The sequence below is a fragment of the Artemia franciscana genome, chromosome 1 (assembly GCF_032884065.1).
Source record: "Artemia franciscana chromosome 1, ASM3288406v1, whole genome shotgun sequence".
NCBI lineage: Eukaryota > Metazoa > Arthropoda > Branchiopoda > Anostraca > Artemiidae > Artemia > Artemia franciscana.
The window spans coordinates 12825818-12844660 of record NC_088863.1 but is presented as its reverse complement, the minus strand read 5'-3'; the positions used below and the strand labels follow the sequence as shown (position 1 = coordinate 12844660).

Below are 18843 nucleotides of genomic sequence, written 5' to 3'. Positions count from 1 at the left end.
CATATATCGACAAAACCAATAAAAATCAGATCAAAACGCCAATTATAAATAAAGCAGGGACAGAATAAGAATAAAATCAAAACGAAGTAAATTCATGGACAAAATATGAAAAAAAATCAAACGAAGCAAAAGTAAATTCACACATAGAACATCAACATATTCAAACATAAATACCCCCCCCCCCCAAAAAAAAAAATTAATTAATTTCTCCGCAATAAATACATGCAGTAAAAACACAAATCACTTGACACAAAACAACACAAAACACAAATACTAATGAACTAAAACTGGGTACCAATCATTCTTCTAATAGAAGAAGGGTTAAGGGAAACCGCTGATTCTTGAAAATGGAAAACTAAATTAGAAAGCTTCTCAAAGTGTTGAAGTAAACCATGACTTTGTTATCAGTGACCCATTTGTTTGAGATTCGATGAACTCGTAGTGGAACTCACAAATGCAAATCAGCAAATATCGATGCCTCTTTGTGAAAAGATCGCATCTTTTTTTAAGAAACAAATATGAATGAAAATATATATATATATATATAAAAAACAAAATAGAAACACATAAGAGAAAAATCTAACAAATGCAAGGATTAAAGGATTATGCGTTCAGGCCTTCATAAAATAAGAAATTGAATTCACTCTAAAAAAAAAAAATCTATTTCACAGAATTTTTTCTGTTCTAAGAAAAATTATAACTGAAAATATTTTCTCAATAAAATTACGCAATTTTTTTCTCAGCAAAAGAATGAATGTGATATATGAATTATTTATGTAATTTTTTTTCTCGGTACACGGTTTCACCTTTCTGCTCATTTTAGATTAACTCGTTGTTTTTTTGTTTTTTTGTTTTTGTTTTTTTTCTCTCTTCTATTTTTTGTTCTTGTTTGTTAGTAACACACCCTCGCAAGCAACACTTTTGGTGCGCTACCGATTGATTTTGTCTGTGTTATTTCTTTTGGTTAATAAATTAATGCTACTAAAAAAAAATAAAAAAAATGGCAAAGCCTACTTTCAAATGTTAAACATTTAATTCCAAGATTATTTTTACTATGATACTGAATATTCTGTCTATGACAAAAAAGGCCACCAGATAAACCACCAGATAAAAAAGGATGTTTTATAATAATACTCCTTAGGGACATTTTTGATGACGATTAGTAAATAGGAACAAAAAAAAAAATGTTTCTTCGGAGTACAGCGTTCAGTAAAAAATATTTGTATAAAAAAAGCTGTATGAACTCAGTAATCGAGAACTAAGGAAATATAAGCTATGAATATATATATGAAAATATATTAAGGAAAATACTCCCAAAGGGTTATTTTTTTTCAATCTAGGGGGTGCACAAACCCCTGTAGCAATTGACATCACTAAATTGGCTAAAGTTAGGCTCGTAAATCGCCGATAAGTTTTTCCTGGTGTGTTTTATCAACTTATTGTTGAAAGACTCAAAAGAAGAAAAGCTTGTGAGCTACATTTTTAACAAAGACAGAGACATATTTTGTTTTTTTGCTAAAGCTTGAGTAAAATGGTTGGTTAAAGAGGTTCTCAACTTTGGTTATAATTTTTTTTCTTAATTCTTGTTTTTGCAAAGAAAACTGCGAAATTAATTGAAGGATGTTAGCATTATTTTAAGAATTTCCCTAAATTGAGAAATCAACTTTTATTATTGAAGATAGCTGATCTACTTCAAAGTCTGGTTGAAGTTTCTTAAAATTGGTATGGAATCATATTATTTTTATTTAAAAAATGATTTTGGAAAACAATGAAGAGTTAAATGACTATGGGAAAAAGATTCAAATATACTTTTTAAAAAAGCTCTTGATTGAAAATATTTTATAAAGTAAAAGAGGTATTCTTTTGTCTCACCAAATGTGTTAGAAAATACAGAGATTTGAACACTTTTAAAAAAGAATTTTTTTTTCCAATTTATTTTTACTTGATCAATCAGTCGTGGTCAGTTTTTCAAGTCTTATCAAAATGTTTTTGTCAGGTCCTGCTGGTAGCTATCCTCCACAGCGACCTCAAATGGGTGGCCAATACCCTGGATATTCTCCGCAGCAATCAGGTATGCCTGGTCCACCTGTTTCTCAACCATACGGGGCATCCGGACCTCCAAGACCTGGAGGTCCCGGTCAATATGGCCAATACTCGACGGTTAATTATGCGCATCCAGGTGGGCAGTATCCACAACAGGTAAGTTTGTAACTTATGCTAAGGCTCTTCGATACCTTAGAGAATCTTCATATCTTGTCCAGTTGAAGCTTTTCTAGTTTGTGTGGCCTAATTATTTAGTTGATTGGACGGTCTTGCCATAACTTGTATAGCTTTTGATAAGAGATATGAATAAACGAGAATCACCCTATCTCGTCTATTACAAGTTTTTTTTTAGTTTGTGTGGCCATTCTAGTCGTAATTAGTTGGGTGGTCTTGTCATAACTTGTATAGCTTTTGATAAGAGATGTGAATAAACGAGGATCACCCTATCTCGTCTATTACAAGTTTTTTTTTTTAGTTTGTTTGGCCAATCTAGTCATAATTAGTTGGGCGGTCTTGTCATAACTTGTATAGCTTTTGATAAGAGATGCGAATAAACCAGAATCACCCTATCTCGTCCATTACAAGTTTTATTTTTAATTTGTGTAGGCAATCTAGTCCTAATTATTTGGGCGGTCTTGCCATAACTTGTATAGCTTTTTGATAAACGATGCGGAATAAATGAGAACCACCCCATCTCACCCATTACAAGTTTCTTTTTTAATTTATGTGGCCAATTTAGTCATAGTTAGTTGGGCGGTCTTGTCATAACTTGTATAGCTTTTGACGAGAATAATCCTATCTCTCCATTACAAGTTTTTTTTTTTTAGTTTGTGTGGACAATCTAGTCATAATTAGTTGGGCGGTCTTGTCATAACTTGTATAGATTTGATAAGAGATGCGAATAAACGGGAATCACCCTATCTCGTCCATTACAATGGTTTTTTTTAGTTTGTGTGGACAATCTAGTCATAATTAGTTGGGTGGTCTTGTCATAACTTGTATAGATTTGATAAGAGATGCGAAAAAACAGGAATCACCCTATCTCGTCCATTACAATGTTTTTTTTTTTAGTTTGTGTGGACAATTTAATCATAATTAGTTGGGTGGTCTTGTCATAACTTGTATTGCTTTTGATAAGAGATGCGAATAAACGAGAATCACCCTATCTCGTCCATTCAAAGTTTTTTTTTAGTTTGTATGGATAATCTAGTCATAATTAGTTGGATGGTCTTGTCATAACTTGTATAGCTTTTAATAAGAGATGTGAATAAACGAGGATCACCCTATCTCGTCTATTACAAGTTGTTTTTTTTTAGTTTGTATGGACAATCTAGTCATAATTAGTTGGGCGGTCTTGTCATAACATGTATAGATTTGATAAGAGATGCGAATAAACGGGAATCACCCTATCTCGTCCATTGCAATGTTTTTTTTTAGTTTGTGTGGACAATCTAGTCATAATTAGTTGGGTGGTCTTGTCATAGCTTGTATAGATTTGATAAGAGATGCGAATAAACGGGAATCACCCTATCTCGTCCATTCCAAGTTTTTTTTAGTTTATATGGACAATCTAGTCATAACTAGTTGGGCGGTCTTGTCATAACTTGTATAGCTTTTGACGAGAATCATCCTATCTCTCCATTACAAGTTTATTTTTAGATTATGTGGACAATCTAGTCATAATTAGTTGGGCGGTCTTGTCATAACTTGTATAGCTTTTGACGAGAATCACCCTATCTCGTCCATTACAAGTTTTTTTTAATTTGTGTAGGCAATCTAATCCTAATTATTTGGGCGGTCTTGCCATAACTTGTATAGCTTTTTGATAAACGATGCGGAATAAATGAGAATCACCCCATCTCGCCCATTACAAGTGTCTTTTTTAATTAGTGTGGCCAATTTAGTCATAATTAGTTGGGCGGTCTTGTCATAACTTGTATAGCTTTTGACGAGAATCATCCTATCTCTCCATTACAAGTTTTTTTTTTTTTTAGTTTTTGTGGACAATCTAGTCGTAATTATTTGGGCGGTCTTGTCATAACTTGTATAGATTTGATAAGAGATGCAAATAAACGGGAATCACCCTATCTCTCCATTACAAGTTTTTTTTTTTTTTAGTTTGTGTGGACAATCTAGTCATAATTAGTTGGGTGGTCTTGTCATAACTTGTATGGCTTTTGATAAGAGATGCGAATAAACGAGAATCACCCTATCTCGTCCATTCCAATTTTTTTTTTTTTTTTTTAGTTCGTGTGGACAATCTTGTCATAATTAGTTGGGCGGCCTTGTCATAACTTGTATAGCTTTTGACGAGAATCATCCTATCTCTCCATTACAAGTTTTTTTTTTTTTTAGTTTGTGTGGACAATCTAGTCATAATTAGTTGGGCGGTCTTGCCATAACTTGCATAGCGTTTCATAAGAGATCCTAATAAACTACAGAAAACGACACCTACTTTTCCGGAAATCTTATAACATTTAAATTGTCCTGTTTTTTGCCAGAGATGGGGATATCCAGATTTTGGGAAAGTTGCATCTTAAGAAAGTTTCATTTAGTTTTTTAATTGAACGGAGTAGAATTTTCTTTTTAAAGTTCAGGAAAGGGCAATTCCTAAAGTGTTGTAGAATACCTGCTTGAACAACATTAAAAATCAGGTCAAAAGAAGTCTCATTGAATAATTTGACAGCTTTAGAAGTTCCCTGTTGTGCTAACTACCTTGATTGAAATATTTGCTGACACAGGATGCACGTCATTTATGCTGTGCGCACACTGGTTAGACTTCATTTTGCTTAACAAATAGTAAGAGATCATAGTTGTTTTTTTAGACTAGCCTCTCGTTAGCTTTTCAAGGTGGTTGAAATATCTAAGATCTCCTATCAATTTTTACCAAAATTGCTTTGGAGGCTTCCTTTGGTGCTGGGGAAATTTGCTAAAGGGCCCTTTGTCTTTGAGACCGTCAGTCGACTCTGAGACTCGAAAATGTGACATTTTTGGTATGGAACGTCCTTAAAATGTTTCCTTTCGGTTAAAAAACTATGGCATAAAAACATCCAGTCAAATGAACGTGTATTCATGACAAAATAAAAATGATTTAATCAGTTATTGTACTATCCAATAGTTTTATGGTATTTCCCTAAATTCCTTTGGAAAATTGGGGTTTCCCAAATTTCTTCGAAAATTTAGTCATTAGAAAATGAACGATTACTGTATCTTATTAACGTTTCTGTGTTTTGCAAACGTCAATTATTGGTGAATTTCTGACTCAATTTTCCCAATTTTCATTCAGTGGATTTCAAAGAAACCCCAAATAATTCGGGATAGTGGACATACTGCTTCCATGTTGGTGACGTCTCTCGCCAGCTATATCATAGGTGCTTATTTTTGCCAGGTTTGTTTTGTGATGGTCAATGTCAGGGTTGCCACCCCTGGTGATTTTTATATTGCCTTAAAACAAATCACTAAATCAACCAAATAATCACCGGATTTTTCTCCTCCGAGTGGCAACCCTGGTCAATACCTGTCTGCAAATTAGCAAAGGTTTCTCTTTTATTCCTGCTAACGATATCATTTGCACACAAATGACAGATTTTAGTACTTACGAACGCAATGATTTGAGCAGGTGAAAGCCTCGTTCTCTTTTTCTCCGAAGGGGATGAAACTCGTCATTTTCACCTGGTCAGATCCCAAAACATCAAAAACATGTAAGGATGGGAGGGGGGGGGGGGGTAGTTGTGATTCATCTTGATTTGTCTCTTGTGAGTGTGCGTTTCTTTTATTTATTTTGAATAATTGACAAACCTTTCTTCGTACGTGCCTCCATGGACAATAGTGAGTTATATATAGTTATTCAATGATATTGGTCACGCCTGCTGTGGTGCCAATTGGGCAGGGGGAACTTGCCCCCCTAGATTTCGAAGAATACCTTTTTTTAATATTTTCATTGAAATATACTATTTTTGGCATTTTATTGAGGAAAAAAAGAGAAAATTAAACATCCTAATATTTAAAAAAAAAAACAAATTTTGCCCCCACTCTCTGAATTTTGATGGATTAGCGCCGCTGGACGCAACGGCAGTTTTAAAACTGTGTACTAGGTTTTTTTTTTGTCTTTTGCGACTTTTCTTAGCATAACAAATGTAATGGAACATAAAATTTTAGCTACAGACTACACTACAGACTGATTTATTTGGACTAGAAATTAACATGGAAGATGAGCATTTTTATGTTTTCTTTCGGCAATCCTTATGACTCAAATTATTACTCGTCCAGACTGACACGTACACATGAATTTATTTAAGTTGGAGGAGGGGGAATAATTTCGAAGGAGAGAAACACTGAAAGTATACGAAAGACGGAATTACATGAAAATTAGGAAATTATGAAGGAAATATTGTTTCGTGATGATTTTTAAGCTCTTATTTTAATTTCCTTTTTGATCTGTTACGCTAGTCATAAATACTAAATATATATTTTCTTATCCACTTAGAAAAAAAAAAAACAAAAAAAAAGCGGAATACAAAACAAAGCAGTTATTGTTCTTTTAGTTTATGTATAGGAGAGCTGGTATTTTGGCGATTTTTCTTATATTTTGTGTTTCGCGTCTTCAATGCGTGTGTAGTGGTTCAAATAGTTTCGCAAAAGTTTTGCAGGACTTGCCCTCAAATTTAACTACTTTATCGATAGACTCAGTCCGTTTCTCCTATCTTATTTGGTTCTGAAAATATTTTTTTATACAAAAACATACCTTGTAAAAAAAAATCTGATGTGCAGTAAAAGAAGAAGATAATTTTTAGTTATTTCATAACGGATCTGTGTTGCATTCTCGGTATTTTGAAAGTTTACCAAAAATAATATTTTTCTTTTAAAATGAAATCATTTTAGTTAAATAAAATGTAAATTAATGTATCAGTTATTTCAGCAGTGTGAGATTCTTGATATTTTAAGAAATAGTTAGTTTTAAGAAATGTTTTTTTTCTAAATTAGACTTTTTTTTATTAAATGAAATGTATTTTATGCATTAGTTATTTCAGCAGCATTAAATTCTCGGTATTTTGGAAGAATAGAAAAGGGATATACTGTAACTAACTTCTTATTAAATAATTCTTTTGGAGTCTACGCAATATTTTTCTTTGAAAGATTTGCGATTTGGAAATAAGAAAAGAATAATGTAGATTTTGTGTATTTTGTTTTGGCTAGTATTTATCAAAATTATGAAATGCCTTTCTAGTGGGTCAAACAACAAGGGCTTGGACAGCCTCCCATGCAGCAGTCGCAAGTTTCGGTAAGGACTCCTTCTCCCGCGCAGCCAGTTCAATATCTGCGTCATCAGCTGCAACAGAAAGTAGGTTATTCCAACCAGCCACATAGTGGAAACCCGCCATTAACTCCTCCACATCCAGGCTATCCGACAAGTGGTGGCAATCTTTTGTCGCCTACACCTCAACACCCCCCGTCTCCAGGCCCTAATGCCTCCCAGATAACGGTAACTGGACCCGATGGAGCTGGGATTGATGAAGCATCTCAACAGTCCACGCTTTCTAATGCCTCCCAAGGTGAGTCGACTTTTAAAATTGCTATGCTCGCAGAACAAGTTGTTTAAATGAAAGATGGCAGATTGCCGAAAACCCTTCTTTATGGCCAACCATCTAGTCTCCAGATTGGGTGAGAGGAAGTAGGGGAGGATCCAGGGGGCAGAGGGACCCTCCAAAATTCTTTTGGGTGCCTTCATTTGTCTCTTTTCTCTTTTTTACCCTTTTAAAATACAGATTTGTCAATTTGGTCAATTATTTGCGCCCTTGTCGCATTGCCCCTCCCAAGATTTTCCTCTAGATCCACCTTTGGGAGGAAGTCATACTGAAGGATTTAAAGGAAATTGGTACTTTATAGAAGGGCTCAAAGAGGGAGACTTTAAATAGTTTGGGATAGAGAATGAGCGTGTGTAGATGTGCTGGTCTCAGGTGGCCTGGTGTTCCATTGAGTTGTTTAGTAGTATTAATTATTTCCTTTGCATCAAAAGATTCAAAGCGTGGCACTATAAAAGCTTCGAGGCTTTAAAATTGGTTTAGACTCTTTAGAGTAATAACAAAAAAACATCAAAGTAAGTTTAATTATAATATGTTAGAGATAATTACTTGGTTAGAAAAAAAAGAGTTCCTAGTCCAACAATTGAGATTACTGGAGATTGCTGTCTCTTCTTTGAGAGTTGTCAAACAAACCAAGTCCTCTTTTAGTACGTTTCTTTAGCATGTTTCACTAGGTACTTTTGAAAAACTGACTAGGCCAAGCTCTTCATTAATTGCATGCTCTTCTCGTCTTTCAAAATCTTTAACAGCAACCTGACGTTGACGTTGACGTTGACGTTAACTCCCCTCTTGCTGTTCAGCCTAGAGGACGTTCTATGGCAAGTCGATTCTCAATTCTTAATAAATAGTAGGAGGAAATCGTATTTCCTGAAACTTTAATTCAAATGTCCTTTAATCTTGCAATTCTTGTCAGAAACTGTATGACAAGACTAACTATCATACAATTTTCTTCTTCACTATCAAATCCTCCTAATAACATATATAGGCTCGACTGCACTTTCTTCTGTCTGAAAAATTCGGTTATTTCACGTCTTTCTTGTTCGCTTTCACGGCAAATTATCATCAAGTGTTCTATAGTTTCTGATGCACCACACTTAGGACATTCCTCACTCTGTCCCAAAAATTTTGCTTTGTAACAACCAACTCCAGCATGGTGTGATCGGAGTCGAAACAGTTTCTTTGCTTCATATCTAGTGAGTCCTTTATACACCTTTGTTTCTATATTTCTCTGTTTTTTCATAGTCACAAAAAGATTCCCAGTCAAATCTCTATTCGCTTTAAAACCCTGACGATCAATCTCTTTAATCACTTTATCAAATATCATAACTTCGTAAGGAGTGTCCATGTCGGTTACAAGTGTTCCTGACTCAACTGCGGATTTGGCCTTCAAATCTGCTATTTCATTTCCAGAGATCCCAATGTGGGCGGGAATCCACTGAATAACTACTTTCTTCTTTTTTAATATGTCTTGTAGTTTAATGTAACATATAAGGACATCTCTATTTGGTTTTGCCATAGTATTAGCATTTACAACTGCTTGAATAGCACTTTTTGAATCAGAGCAAATGATAACCTTGTCCTCTTCAACAGATTCCTCAATGAACTCCAGCACCTTCTTAATGGCGTAAACTTCTGCCAGGAATACACTGCTCTCTGGAGGTAATTTGAATTTTTTGGACACATTTTTGAAAGGGCACCAAAACGCTGCTCCTACATGCTTCATTTCATCTACTTTTGATCCGTCAGTGAATAATGGAAGGTATCCCTTGTACTCTTTTTCCATCATCATGCAGAATGCCAAGTCCGCTGGAGTATCTTGGTCCATATTGAATTCTAATCTTGAACTGATCCTGTTTTCCTCCCATGGTGGAGGGACACCTATTTCACCAACTCTTAACATTTTGGAAAGTACTATATCAATTCCATAACTCTTACAAATTTCTAATGCTGCTTCAAGACAATTGGATTGATTTCTTGCTTTAGATGTGTTGGCAGTTGCTTGGCGACTTTAACAGCAACCTAATTTGACAGACTACTCCTATTTGCATAATATATTGAAACATTCACTTGCAATGTCAATTTAGTCAAGTTGAAACACTGACCGTTTATTACCTGAAGGGTTTCAAATATTCAAATTTTCAAACCTATTAACCCCTATTCAAATATTCAAATGTTAAGGAGTTTCCAATATAAAAATAATGGCAACAAATTGTAGCAGAAAAAAAATTTGATGAAATGCATTTTTAAGCTAATTAGAAAAAAAACTTAAAAGTCAAGTTGTAGTTTCCAAAAATCTCTACAAGTCTGTGTCAAAATTATCAAACTTGTATCCCGCAAACGAGCACTTGAACGAGGTCTTGATCTTACATATCTATTCAATTACCTTGGACAAAACAATATAACCAAACCGTCAACCAAATCGAGAGGTCCAAATTCATGCAAAGTCGTCATTAATAAACGTAAGCCGTTGTAAATTTACATGGAAAAGCATTTTAAATCTAACAAAATATCTCCAAGTGATTACCTGTTATTAGGGCTCCTCAGAGGAATACCACCTACCTAAATGGGTTTTGACACTTCAATTTCCTTACCCGGCGAGGTAGAGCGTCTACCCTAAAGCTTTTTTTGGTATCCCTATGTTAACTTGTGAAATAAATGCCTACTAGTAAAATTATTTAGAAAATTCCTACAAAATAAGATTAGATGTATTTCCTGCTGATATTGGAAATATAAGGATTATAATATATTTATAAATATATTTAAAATATAGGATTATAAATATATTGGATTATAAGAAATAGGAGAAAGGGATATTGTTTGTTATCTGCAGGAGGTAAAAAAAAAAAAACTAAATAGAAAAGATGAAACACAAGTTGGGGATAACTTTGAAAGTGACCACCGCACTAAACAGGTCGACTCTATACGGTTCTAAGCAGCTGACATGGTTTAAGTATCCTTGATAAATGGTTCCAGTATCTTGTCGCTAATTTTACTTGGTAGCAGATTTTTTTTTTAGGTAATAAAATACAAAACTACTTTTTCAGCCTCTGGAGAAGATGGGCCGCCTACCCCTCGGTCAAGACAAGCAAATACAACTCCACTTGGTTTTCCCGGAAGCCACCCAGCTACACCATCTAGTGGCACTGCTCCTAGTCCTGGTATGGTGCACGACGACTTTAATGATGCAAATAGCCCTGGCCAAGGATGGGGAAGATCTAACGTAAGCCCAGTAAGAATTTAATAAATCTTTGGTGAACAAATAGTTTTGACTACTATATGTATATCATTAGTTGGTTTAATTCAAAAATGAAATACAGAGAATTACGTAAATTAGCACCAATTACATTTGGTGTCGGCCAAGGATGGAGAAGATCTAACGTAAGCCCAGTAAGAATTAATAAATCTTTGGTGCACAAATGGTTTTGATTAATATATGCACATCCTTAGTTGGTTGAATTTAAAAATGAGATACAGAGAATTAGGTAAATTAGTACCAATTGCATTTGTTGTTGACCAAGTGGTGAATGTCTGCACCAGTTTGATAAGCTCTGGTGTAAAATATTAAACTTGCGTTCAGGTGCTAAGTTTCCCTAAGAAACGAGCTATTTGAATTGATCAGAATATCCTCAATGCCTATTAATTGTCGTATTGGCTAGTTACTCTTAGCTGAGATTTGTACCCCGGAATCCACATTTCCTTAACTAAAATTAAAATTAAAAACTAAAATCAAACCTAAATTTTTAAATTAAAATTAAGCTAAAATTGAAAAACATAAAAATTCAGTTTTAGATACTTCTGAGGGTTTTGTTTTGGATCTTTTCAAGAACTTAACAAAACACGCGAGCTTAAAGTCGAAAATTTATGTTGCAGTTTTTAAATGTCCCATAATATTTGTCACTCTGTTTAAGAGAAGTTTCAAGGAAAAAAAAAAAAAAAAAAAAAACCTCGCCCAATTCTTAAGCCTATTTTAGCTCTATTCATTCCTGAAAACTGCTATATCTTAAGATCTTTCATTTGATTGGTTCGAAATTTTGAAGTTTTCAGGATAATACCACGTTTTTGTCAGTGTTAACACGTTAAGCCGTGAAAATAAATAAGCAAAACTAATTTCTTAAATTTTGTAACGCTTTAGTATAACCTTATAATGTTTTATAACGTTCAAAATTTTATGACTTTTTAATTATAAAATTTTTTATAAATTTTATGACGTTTTCGTTAGTGATGCCTCGTTGAAGCAGGGAAATATTTGAACTGTGAATTTTTTTTTTTCCACCCACGTTTCTTCTTTTTTTTGCTCCTGCTCCTACCAAAGACTGTATAATTAACTGCATACGAAGTTTTCCCCTTACAAATTGAATCCCGAGTTTTGCAATTTTTTAAAGATATATTTTGTTGTGTAGGTTCAATTTCAGAGTTTTGCTAAGTAATGTTAAATATTTTTAGGTAATGTTAATCTTTTTGGTCAGCTGAGCAACATAATGGACATCCCCCTCTGTTAGTAAACAGATAGGTTGCTAACCAACCACTATGTGAATAGACAGCACGAGATTTGTGGTTATCCTTAAGTTTTTTCTCCCAAGTCTCCAGCTAAAATACCCTTAAAGATATTTATAGAACTTAGTTGTGTTTTTTTTTTTTTTGTAATCCACCATTTTTGTCATCCCAAACATAAATATTTATTTCCCTAAGTTCTATGATGCTTTTGGGTGGAATTTTGGTGTTATTTCAGGACTTACACTGGTTTTTCACAAGTCTTTCTTCTTGATTATAGAGCTGTATACAACTCTATAATCTTAGTAACTATAGACGATAATTGTAACTGTATATAGCAACTCTGAAGTAACTAGCAAAAATATAGTGAAATAATATATAGCAAGTATGTATATAATTAAAAACGAATTTATGTCGATGTCGATGTCGATGTCGCATATCCGCACCACTACACTGTTCGTTCGATGGCCAAGAAACTTTAAGAAGTTGTTGAGTGCACTCTTTCAAAGGTTTTAGCTTCATAAATCCCCCCACCCCTGACCAAGACCCCGTTAATTTATTGAATAGTTTTTTTGCTGACTGAGCCCAGAGACCCCCTGAACACAAATACTCGACAGTTGCTTTCGCTTGCATTAAAAAAAAATTCTGTATATTAATTTTAATATTTTCTGTATATTAATTTTATTTGTGGTTGTCTGTCTATATGCAACAACGCTGAAAGGGTAAGTTAGTAATCCTAATCTAATCTTTCAAATACTTTTAAATTTAAAAATAAGATTGTTATTTTACATGAGGCGAAAATTTTTCAGGAGGGAAATTTTCGACGGGGTGGGGAATACGCCGTACCCCAAACATAACAGGGTCTAATTGATGGCAAAGAAATAAAATAAAAGGGTTTCACCCAAAACACTTTCTTTTCGGCGGTATCAACCAATGGCGGATGCAACACTTGATGTTGCCAAAGCAACATTATTATTTATGTTGCATCTTAATATTTTTTCCTTCAATTTCCTTTCTTTTGAGATCTTAGTAAAACGCAAAAGTTTAGTTTTTAGTAAAATAAAAGCTTGGCCAAAAAAAACTAATAACTATTAAAAAAATCAGTAACTATTAACTCCAAGTAACTATAGTGTTCAATGACAGTACATGCGTCAATAAATGAAAGAAACATTAACTTCTATTCACTATATCGTTACAAAGCTAAGGTTGGTCTAGGTCTTTCTCGAAGTTCGTGAAAAAACGTAACATGGCCGAAAAATTAACAAGGCCGTAACGTAAAAAGGCCGAAAAATTTCTTTCTTTTTTTTTAGTTCTAATACACCTGTAGAACCACACTCTTCTTCAACAAGAAGAACTTAGCCAAGCATTGATTTAGTGGATGAAAGATTGATATTGATATAGAAAGACTTATATAGATATATTTTCTTCGTTTAATGTTGCGTTTACCAATAGAAAGCTTACTTTTTATTCAGAAATCTTACTTTGTGAATCAAGGAAAAAACTTCTAAAAGTAGTCGTGATATCGAGACCGAATTTTCACCCTTTCTTATATTACAGGGCACCATTTTAGATTATAAATTTATATGTAATGCCAAATAATTTATTGATATAATATAACTACATAATATTCTTATGATTTAATATCAATATATTAGTATATTTTATATTAATAGATAACATAATACTAAAGAATTGATATAACATTATATTAATGTAATATACTATTAAAATAACATAATATTTCCGTTTTCTTGTACTATTGCTGGTTTAGAATGTTTTTTTCTGTATTTTTTTTTCATGTCTGCTGTGGCGTGATAGATTATAATGAGGATAAAAAAAAAAAAAAAAATCTAGTTGGCATAAGTTAAGATCTTACAGAAAGTATTTAAATTTTATATATGGCCCCCTTTTTTTCTTCTGTAACCGAGTTTCATTCAAGTGTTTGTAAATTTATAGTATGGCCTTTTCTTTTTTTAGGTATTTAATATTCAACAAGCGGATGCTCCTAAATTCAAGGTTTATAATTTTTTATGTTTACGCATCTGTAAATTTGAACTTTGATCTCTATTAAGCTGCTATCCTCTTTTATATTAACCAAGTTATGTTTTTTTGGTGAATTGCTATTTGATGTAAGGGCCGCCATTCACTAGAAGCCCGAAAGGGTGGGAAGGGCAAGGTAAAATCAAGGCAAATCCACAGATCCACAAATTTTTTTTTGTAAATCCAAGACCTCAACGGATTTTCATTAGAAAATTTGTATCTATTTTCTTTTTCATGTAACTTCTCCACATGGCTGATCTCCATAGTATTTGTAAATTATACTGATGGAATTAACCAAGGGTTTATCCATTTTTTTTTGGGGGGGGGGGTTACACAAAAAAACTTAAAAAACATACCTAAAATGTGTTTGTATGCATTTTTGTTGCATTTTTACGAGTCGGAAAATTTTCTCTTTTTTTAGGAGGGGGGGGGTCAAACTCTGAAACCGTGCTGAATACGACCTTACGAATGACCCCATCTCCCCGCGTGTGATTACGGTCGCAGCCACACATGTTTCGGTATATTCTGGGAAGAGGCCTTAAATGCATACAAAATTTCATTGTTCTATGTCTTTTTAACTTAAATATGGCCTGCAAACATAACGCTAGTTTGAACATAACATCTATTGAGGTCCCACATGAGGATATACATGTCACAAGGTATAGTGGCATCCTACCTTTTAAGCCTTTGAAGTTTATTTTTTCTCATGCCTTGTCAACATCTTGATGATCGACAGCCTAATGCAGAAGTATCTTTGAATACTCATCTGTAAGATGAAAATCAAGGCCGGTACTTACTAGAAGCCTGGATTAGGAGGGGGATATGGCTTATTCCACAGCCTAAAATTGATTCATAGTAGTTATACTCTCCCTGCTTCCTCAAATGGCGCCCTTGTTCGATGTGTATGGCAACTTTCTGCTTACTTTTAGATTGTGGGGAATAACTAACTATATCTTAGAGTAGTATTATTTGGTGAAATTTAGTGTGCCGTTTTTTTTTCTCCTTTTTTTTCAACTTTTGAGATATTGTAATTCTTTGCATTATAGAGTATAGGAACAGATAAGAAATTAAGTTCTGGCGCTTTAAGTTGAAGTTTTACTGTGACTTGAAGTTAAATGGACTGTAAGTTGAATTTAAATTGACTGTAAGTTGAAGTTTCATTGACCTACTGACTAAACCAGCAAATTTTTAAAATCAAAACAAAGCTTATTTGGATAAAAACTGATTTTTTTTTATTTATTTATATTTATTTCTATCATTATAGATTCTTTTTGTTGATAAACAAATTGTTAGGACTGGGTAAGCATGCAAAACATAAGCAAAAAAAGAACAGAAGTATACAAACCTGCTTATTGTCTGACATGATGATGAATACGAGTATAAGAACTGGTAAATGAAGAAATTTTTGCCGGTTTAACTTAGGTTTACTAGCCCTCTGAACAAAACAAACCGAAAGACTTTTTCTTAAAATCTGAAAGCTTATTGAAGCTGCCGGTGCTTAATTAGAATAAAAAGACGGATATGATAAATTTGAAAGATAAATTATTAACAAAAAAAAGAAGAAAATTAAAAATAGTTTGAGTTTTGAATTGAGATTTCAATTTTAAGTCTATTTGGATTCTAACCCGAAATTTTTCGTAAAAAATCCCATTTTAATTATTATTATTTAAAACTGGTTTCTATTGGTTGTAAAATATTTAGGGGTACATTGGTGCTTGTAAAAAACCCTGATTTACCTATTTGCTTCGTGTTGTGCTCGGTTTTTAATTTTTGGCCGAATATAAAGCAAAAATGAAAAGCTAAATAGAAATCAAAATAAAGCTGATATCCTGTTTTCCCTTTTTGTATAACTAGCTTTTGTGCGCTGAATACCGCTAGGTAATGTTGGCTATTTTTTTCTCAGAGGCAAACAAGTTTAGTATCCAGTAATTGCACAACAATCCAAGTCTGCACGATTGGAGTGCTTTTTCTGTTCTGGCCTTTTTTTCGTACTGCGCATGATTGTGCAGCTCATTTTGATTTTGGTGATTTTGCGATTGTTTGAGGACATGGCTTTAATAGACGAATGTTTAACATATATCTGTTAAAGTATTTTTTTTTCTTCTTAAGAGTGGTATGACTCATCGTAAGACAGGCTAATATTACAATTTTTGAGTAGAATGGTCTGAATTACCAATTCTTGCTTTTATTTGGTGCTGAGAAAGGGGGGGGGGATGGAAGACACCATACTTTGATGTTGTTAAATTAGTTTAATTTTGCCCTTATTTTTTTCTTCTTTTTTTTAAAGAAATTCTAGGGCTGTGAAAGTTTTTATCGTTTATTAAAGCCGTTTGTGTCGTTTATTATCGTAAAATTTCCGTAAATATTTAGACTTTTTTTTTAGCGTTTATTGTGCTTAAGATAAGATACACAAAACACAGAATACATTTTGTATTTTAAAATAAAATAAAAAAAATTTTAATACAAAAAAAAACAGGAGGGAAAACGATCAAATTTGCATAGAAAATACCTTTTTAGTAATTATGTCTTAGTAATTAGCAGTTATCAGTAATTTAATTGATTAGCGATTTTTTTTGTAAAATTAATAATTAATAAGTAAATAATAGCATACAAACTAATAAAGAATAATAGTATATTAATTAATAAATAATAGTATAAGTATTAAATACTGTAAACTAGTAATTAATTACTAAAGTAAAGTATTAGTAACTTCGCCTGGTTTCGCCCCAGCTATATATATATATATATATATATATATATATATATATATATATATATATATATATATATATATATATATATATATATATATATATATATATATATACTAGCTGTTGGGGTTCGCGCATATATATATATATATATATATATATATATATATATATATATATATATATATATATATATATATATATATATATATATATATATATATATATATATATATATATATATAGCTGGGGCGAAACCAGGCGAAGTGTTGGTGGGGGCGCTTCGCGCCCACCCCCAAGCCCCCCCGCGCGCGTAAGTCGTTACGCGCCATATTAGTTACGCGCCATTGTAGTTGTGTCCCTATGTCCCACCTGTGAATATAGATATATATATATATATATATATATATATATATATATATATATATATATATATATATATATATATATATATATATATATATATATATATATATATGTTTTTAACTACGTAAAACTTGCGAATATACAACATTCTTTGCTGTCCCATTGTCTGTGCATATAAATAGATTGTCAGGTTTACCGACTCTTGAACATGCAACATATAATGGTCCATGGGAAAACAATCCGTATTCAGATCTATACCTCATGATTCTAATGATTGCTCTTGAGCTTTGTTGATGGTGATTGCTAATCGACCATTCCCTGAGTCGCCATCGTCATTTATATATCCCCCTGTGCACCCCGGCGTCCCCTTTGTAGTTATGTCCCTGTGTCCCGGTCGTCATTTATATTCCCTGTGTCCCGGTCGTCATTTGTGTCCCGGTGTTCCAGTCTGTGATTTCTCTTTGAGTGTCCCGGGCGTCATTTATATTCCTTGTGTCCCGGTGTCCCGGTCGTTATTTATATCCCCCTGTGCCCCCCGGCGTCCCCATTGTAGTTGTGTCCCTGTGTCCCGGTCGTCATTTATATTCCCTGTGTCCCGGTCGTCATTTGTATCCCGGTGTCCCGGTCTGTATATACATTCGTTTTTTAGTTTTGTTTTTCTCCTTTATTTTTTTCCTTTTTCCTTTTTTTTCTTTTTTAGTTCATTTAGATTTTTAGATTTTTTAGTTTTTTTATTAGTTTTTAGTTTTTTTGTATTTTTTACCATTTTTTTAGTTTTTTTAGTTTTTTTTTTTACTTATGTCCTGGTCGTCATTTATACTCCCTGTGTCCCGGTCGTCATTTGTGTCTCGGTGCTTTGTTGATTGCTAATTTATGTTATATTTATATTTATATTTTTTATATTTATTAATATTTTTTTAGTTTTCTTTTTCTCTTATTTTTCAGTTTTTTCCTTTTTTTTAGTTTTTTCTTTTTTAGTTTTTATTTTTTTTTTTGTTTTTTACCTTTTTTTAGTTTTTTTAGTTTTTTTAGTTTTTTAGCTTTTTTAGTTTTTTTTATTAGTTTTTAGTTTTTTTTTAGTTTTTGCCTTTTTTTTAGTTTTTTCAGTTTTTTTTTGTTTTTAGTTTTTTACCTTTTTTTAGTTTTTTTTAGTTTTTTAGCTTTTTTAGTTTTTTTTCTTTTTAGTTTTTTTTGTAGTTTTTACCTTTTTTAGTTTTTTTTCTTCTTTTGTATTAGTGTGAAATAATTCAGACGTCATATGCGGACAAACACGACGTCACTCGACAGACAGACAGAGAGACATAACCCACAAACAACTTATTTTTATATATATTTATTCATATTTTTTTAGTTTTCTTTTTCTCTTTTATTTTTCAGTTTTTTCCTTTTTTTTTAGTTTTTTTCTTTTTTATTTTTATTTTTTTTAGTTTTTTACCTTTTTTTAGTTTTTTTAGTTTTTTTAGTTTTTTAGCTTTTTTAGTTTTTTTATTAGTTTTTATTTTTTTTGTAGTTTTTGCCTTTTTTTATTTTTTTCAGTTTTTTTTTAGTTATTAGATTTTTACCTTTTTTTGTTTTTTTTTAGTTTTTTAGCTTTTTTAGTTTTTTTTTCT

At 32.6% G+C, this 18843-nt stretch overlaps 1 protein-coding gene across 6 annotated transcripts in view; it reads left to right on the top strand.

Moving 5' to 3' along the window:
- The window catches only part of LOC136025841 (trithorax group protein osa-like), a 95364-nt gene that overhangs the window by 59392 nt on the left and 17129 nt on the right, over positions 1-18843 (top strand). For 3 of the 6 annotated variants that reach the window (XM_065701903.1, XM_065701867.1, XM_065701858.1), the window contains 4 exons: positions 1997-2199; positions 7271-7595; positions 10670-10854; positions 14094-14132. In XM_065701903.1, the coding sequence (XP_065557975.1) occupies positions 1997-2199; positions 7271-7595; positions 10670-10854; positions 14094-14132 (752 nt within the window). The remainder of the gene's footprint in view (positions 1-1996; positions 2200-7270; positions 7596-10669; positions 10855-14093; positions 14133-18843) is intronic. The other 3 variants (XM_065701876.1, XM_065701893.1, XM_065701884.1) reach the window with 3 other exon arrangements.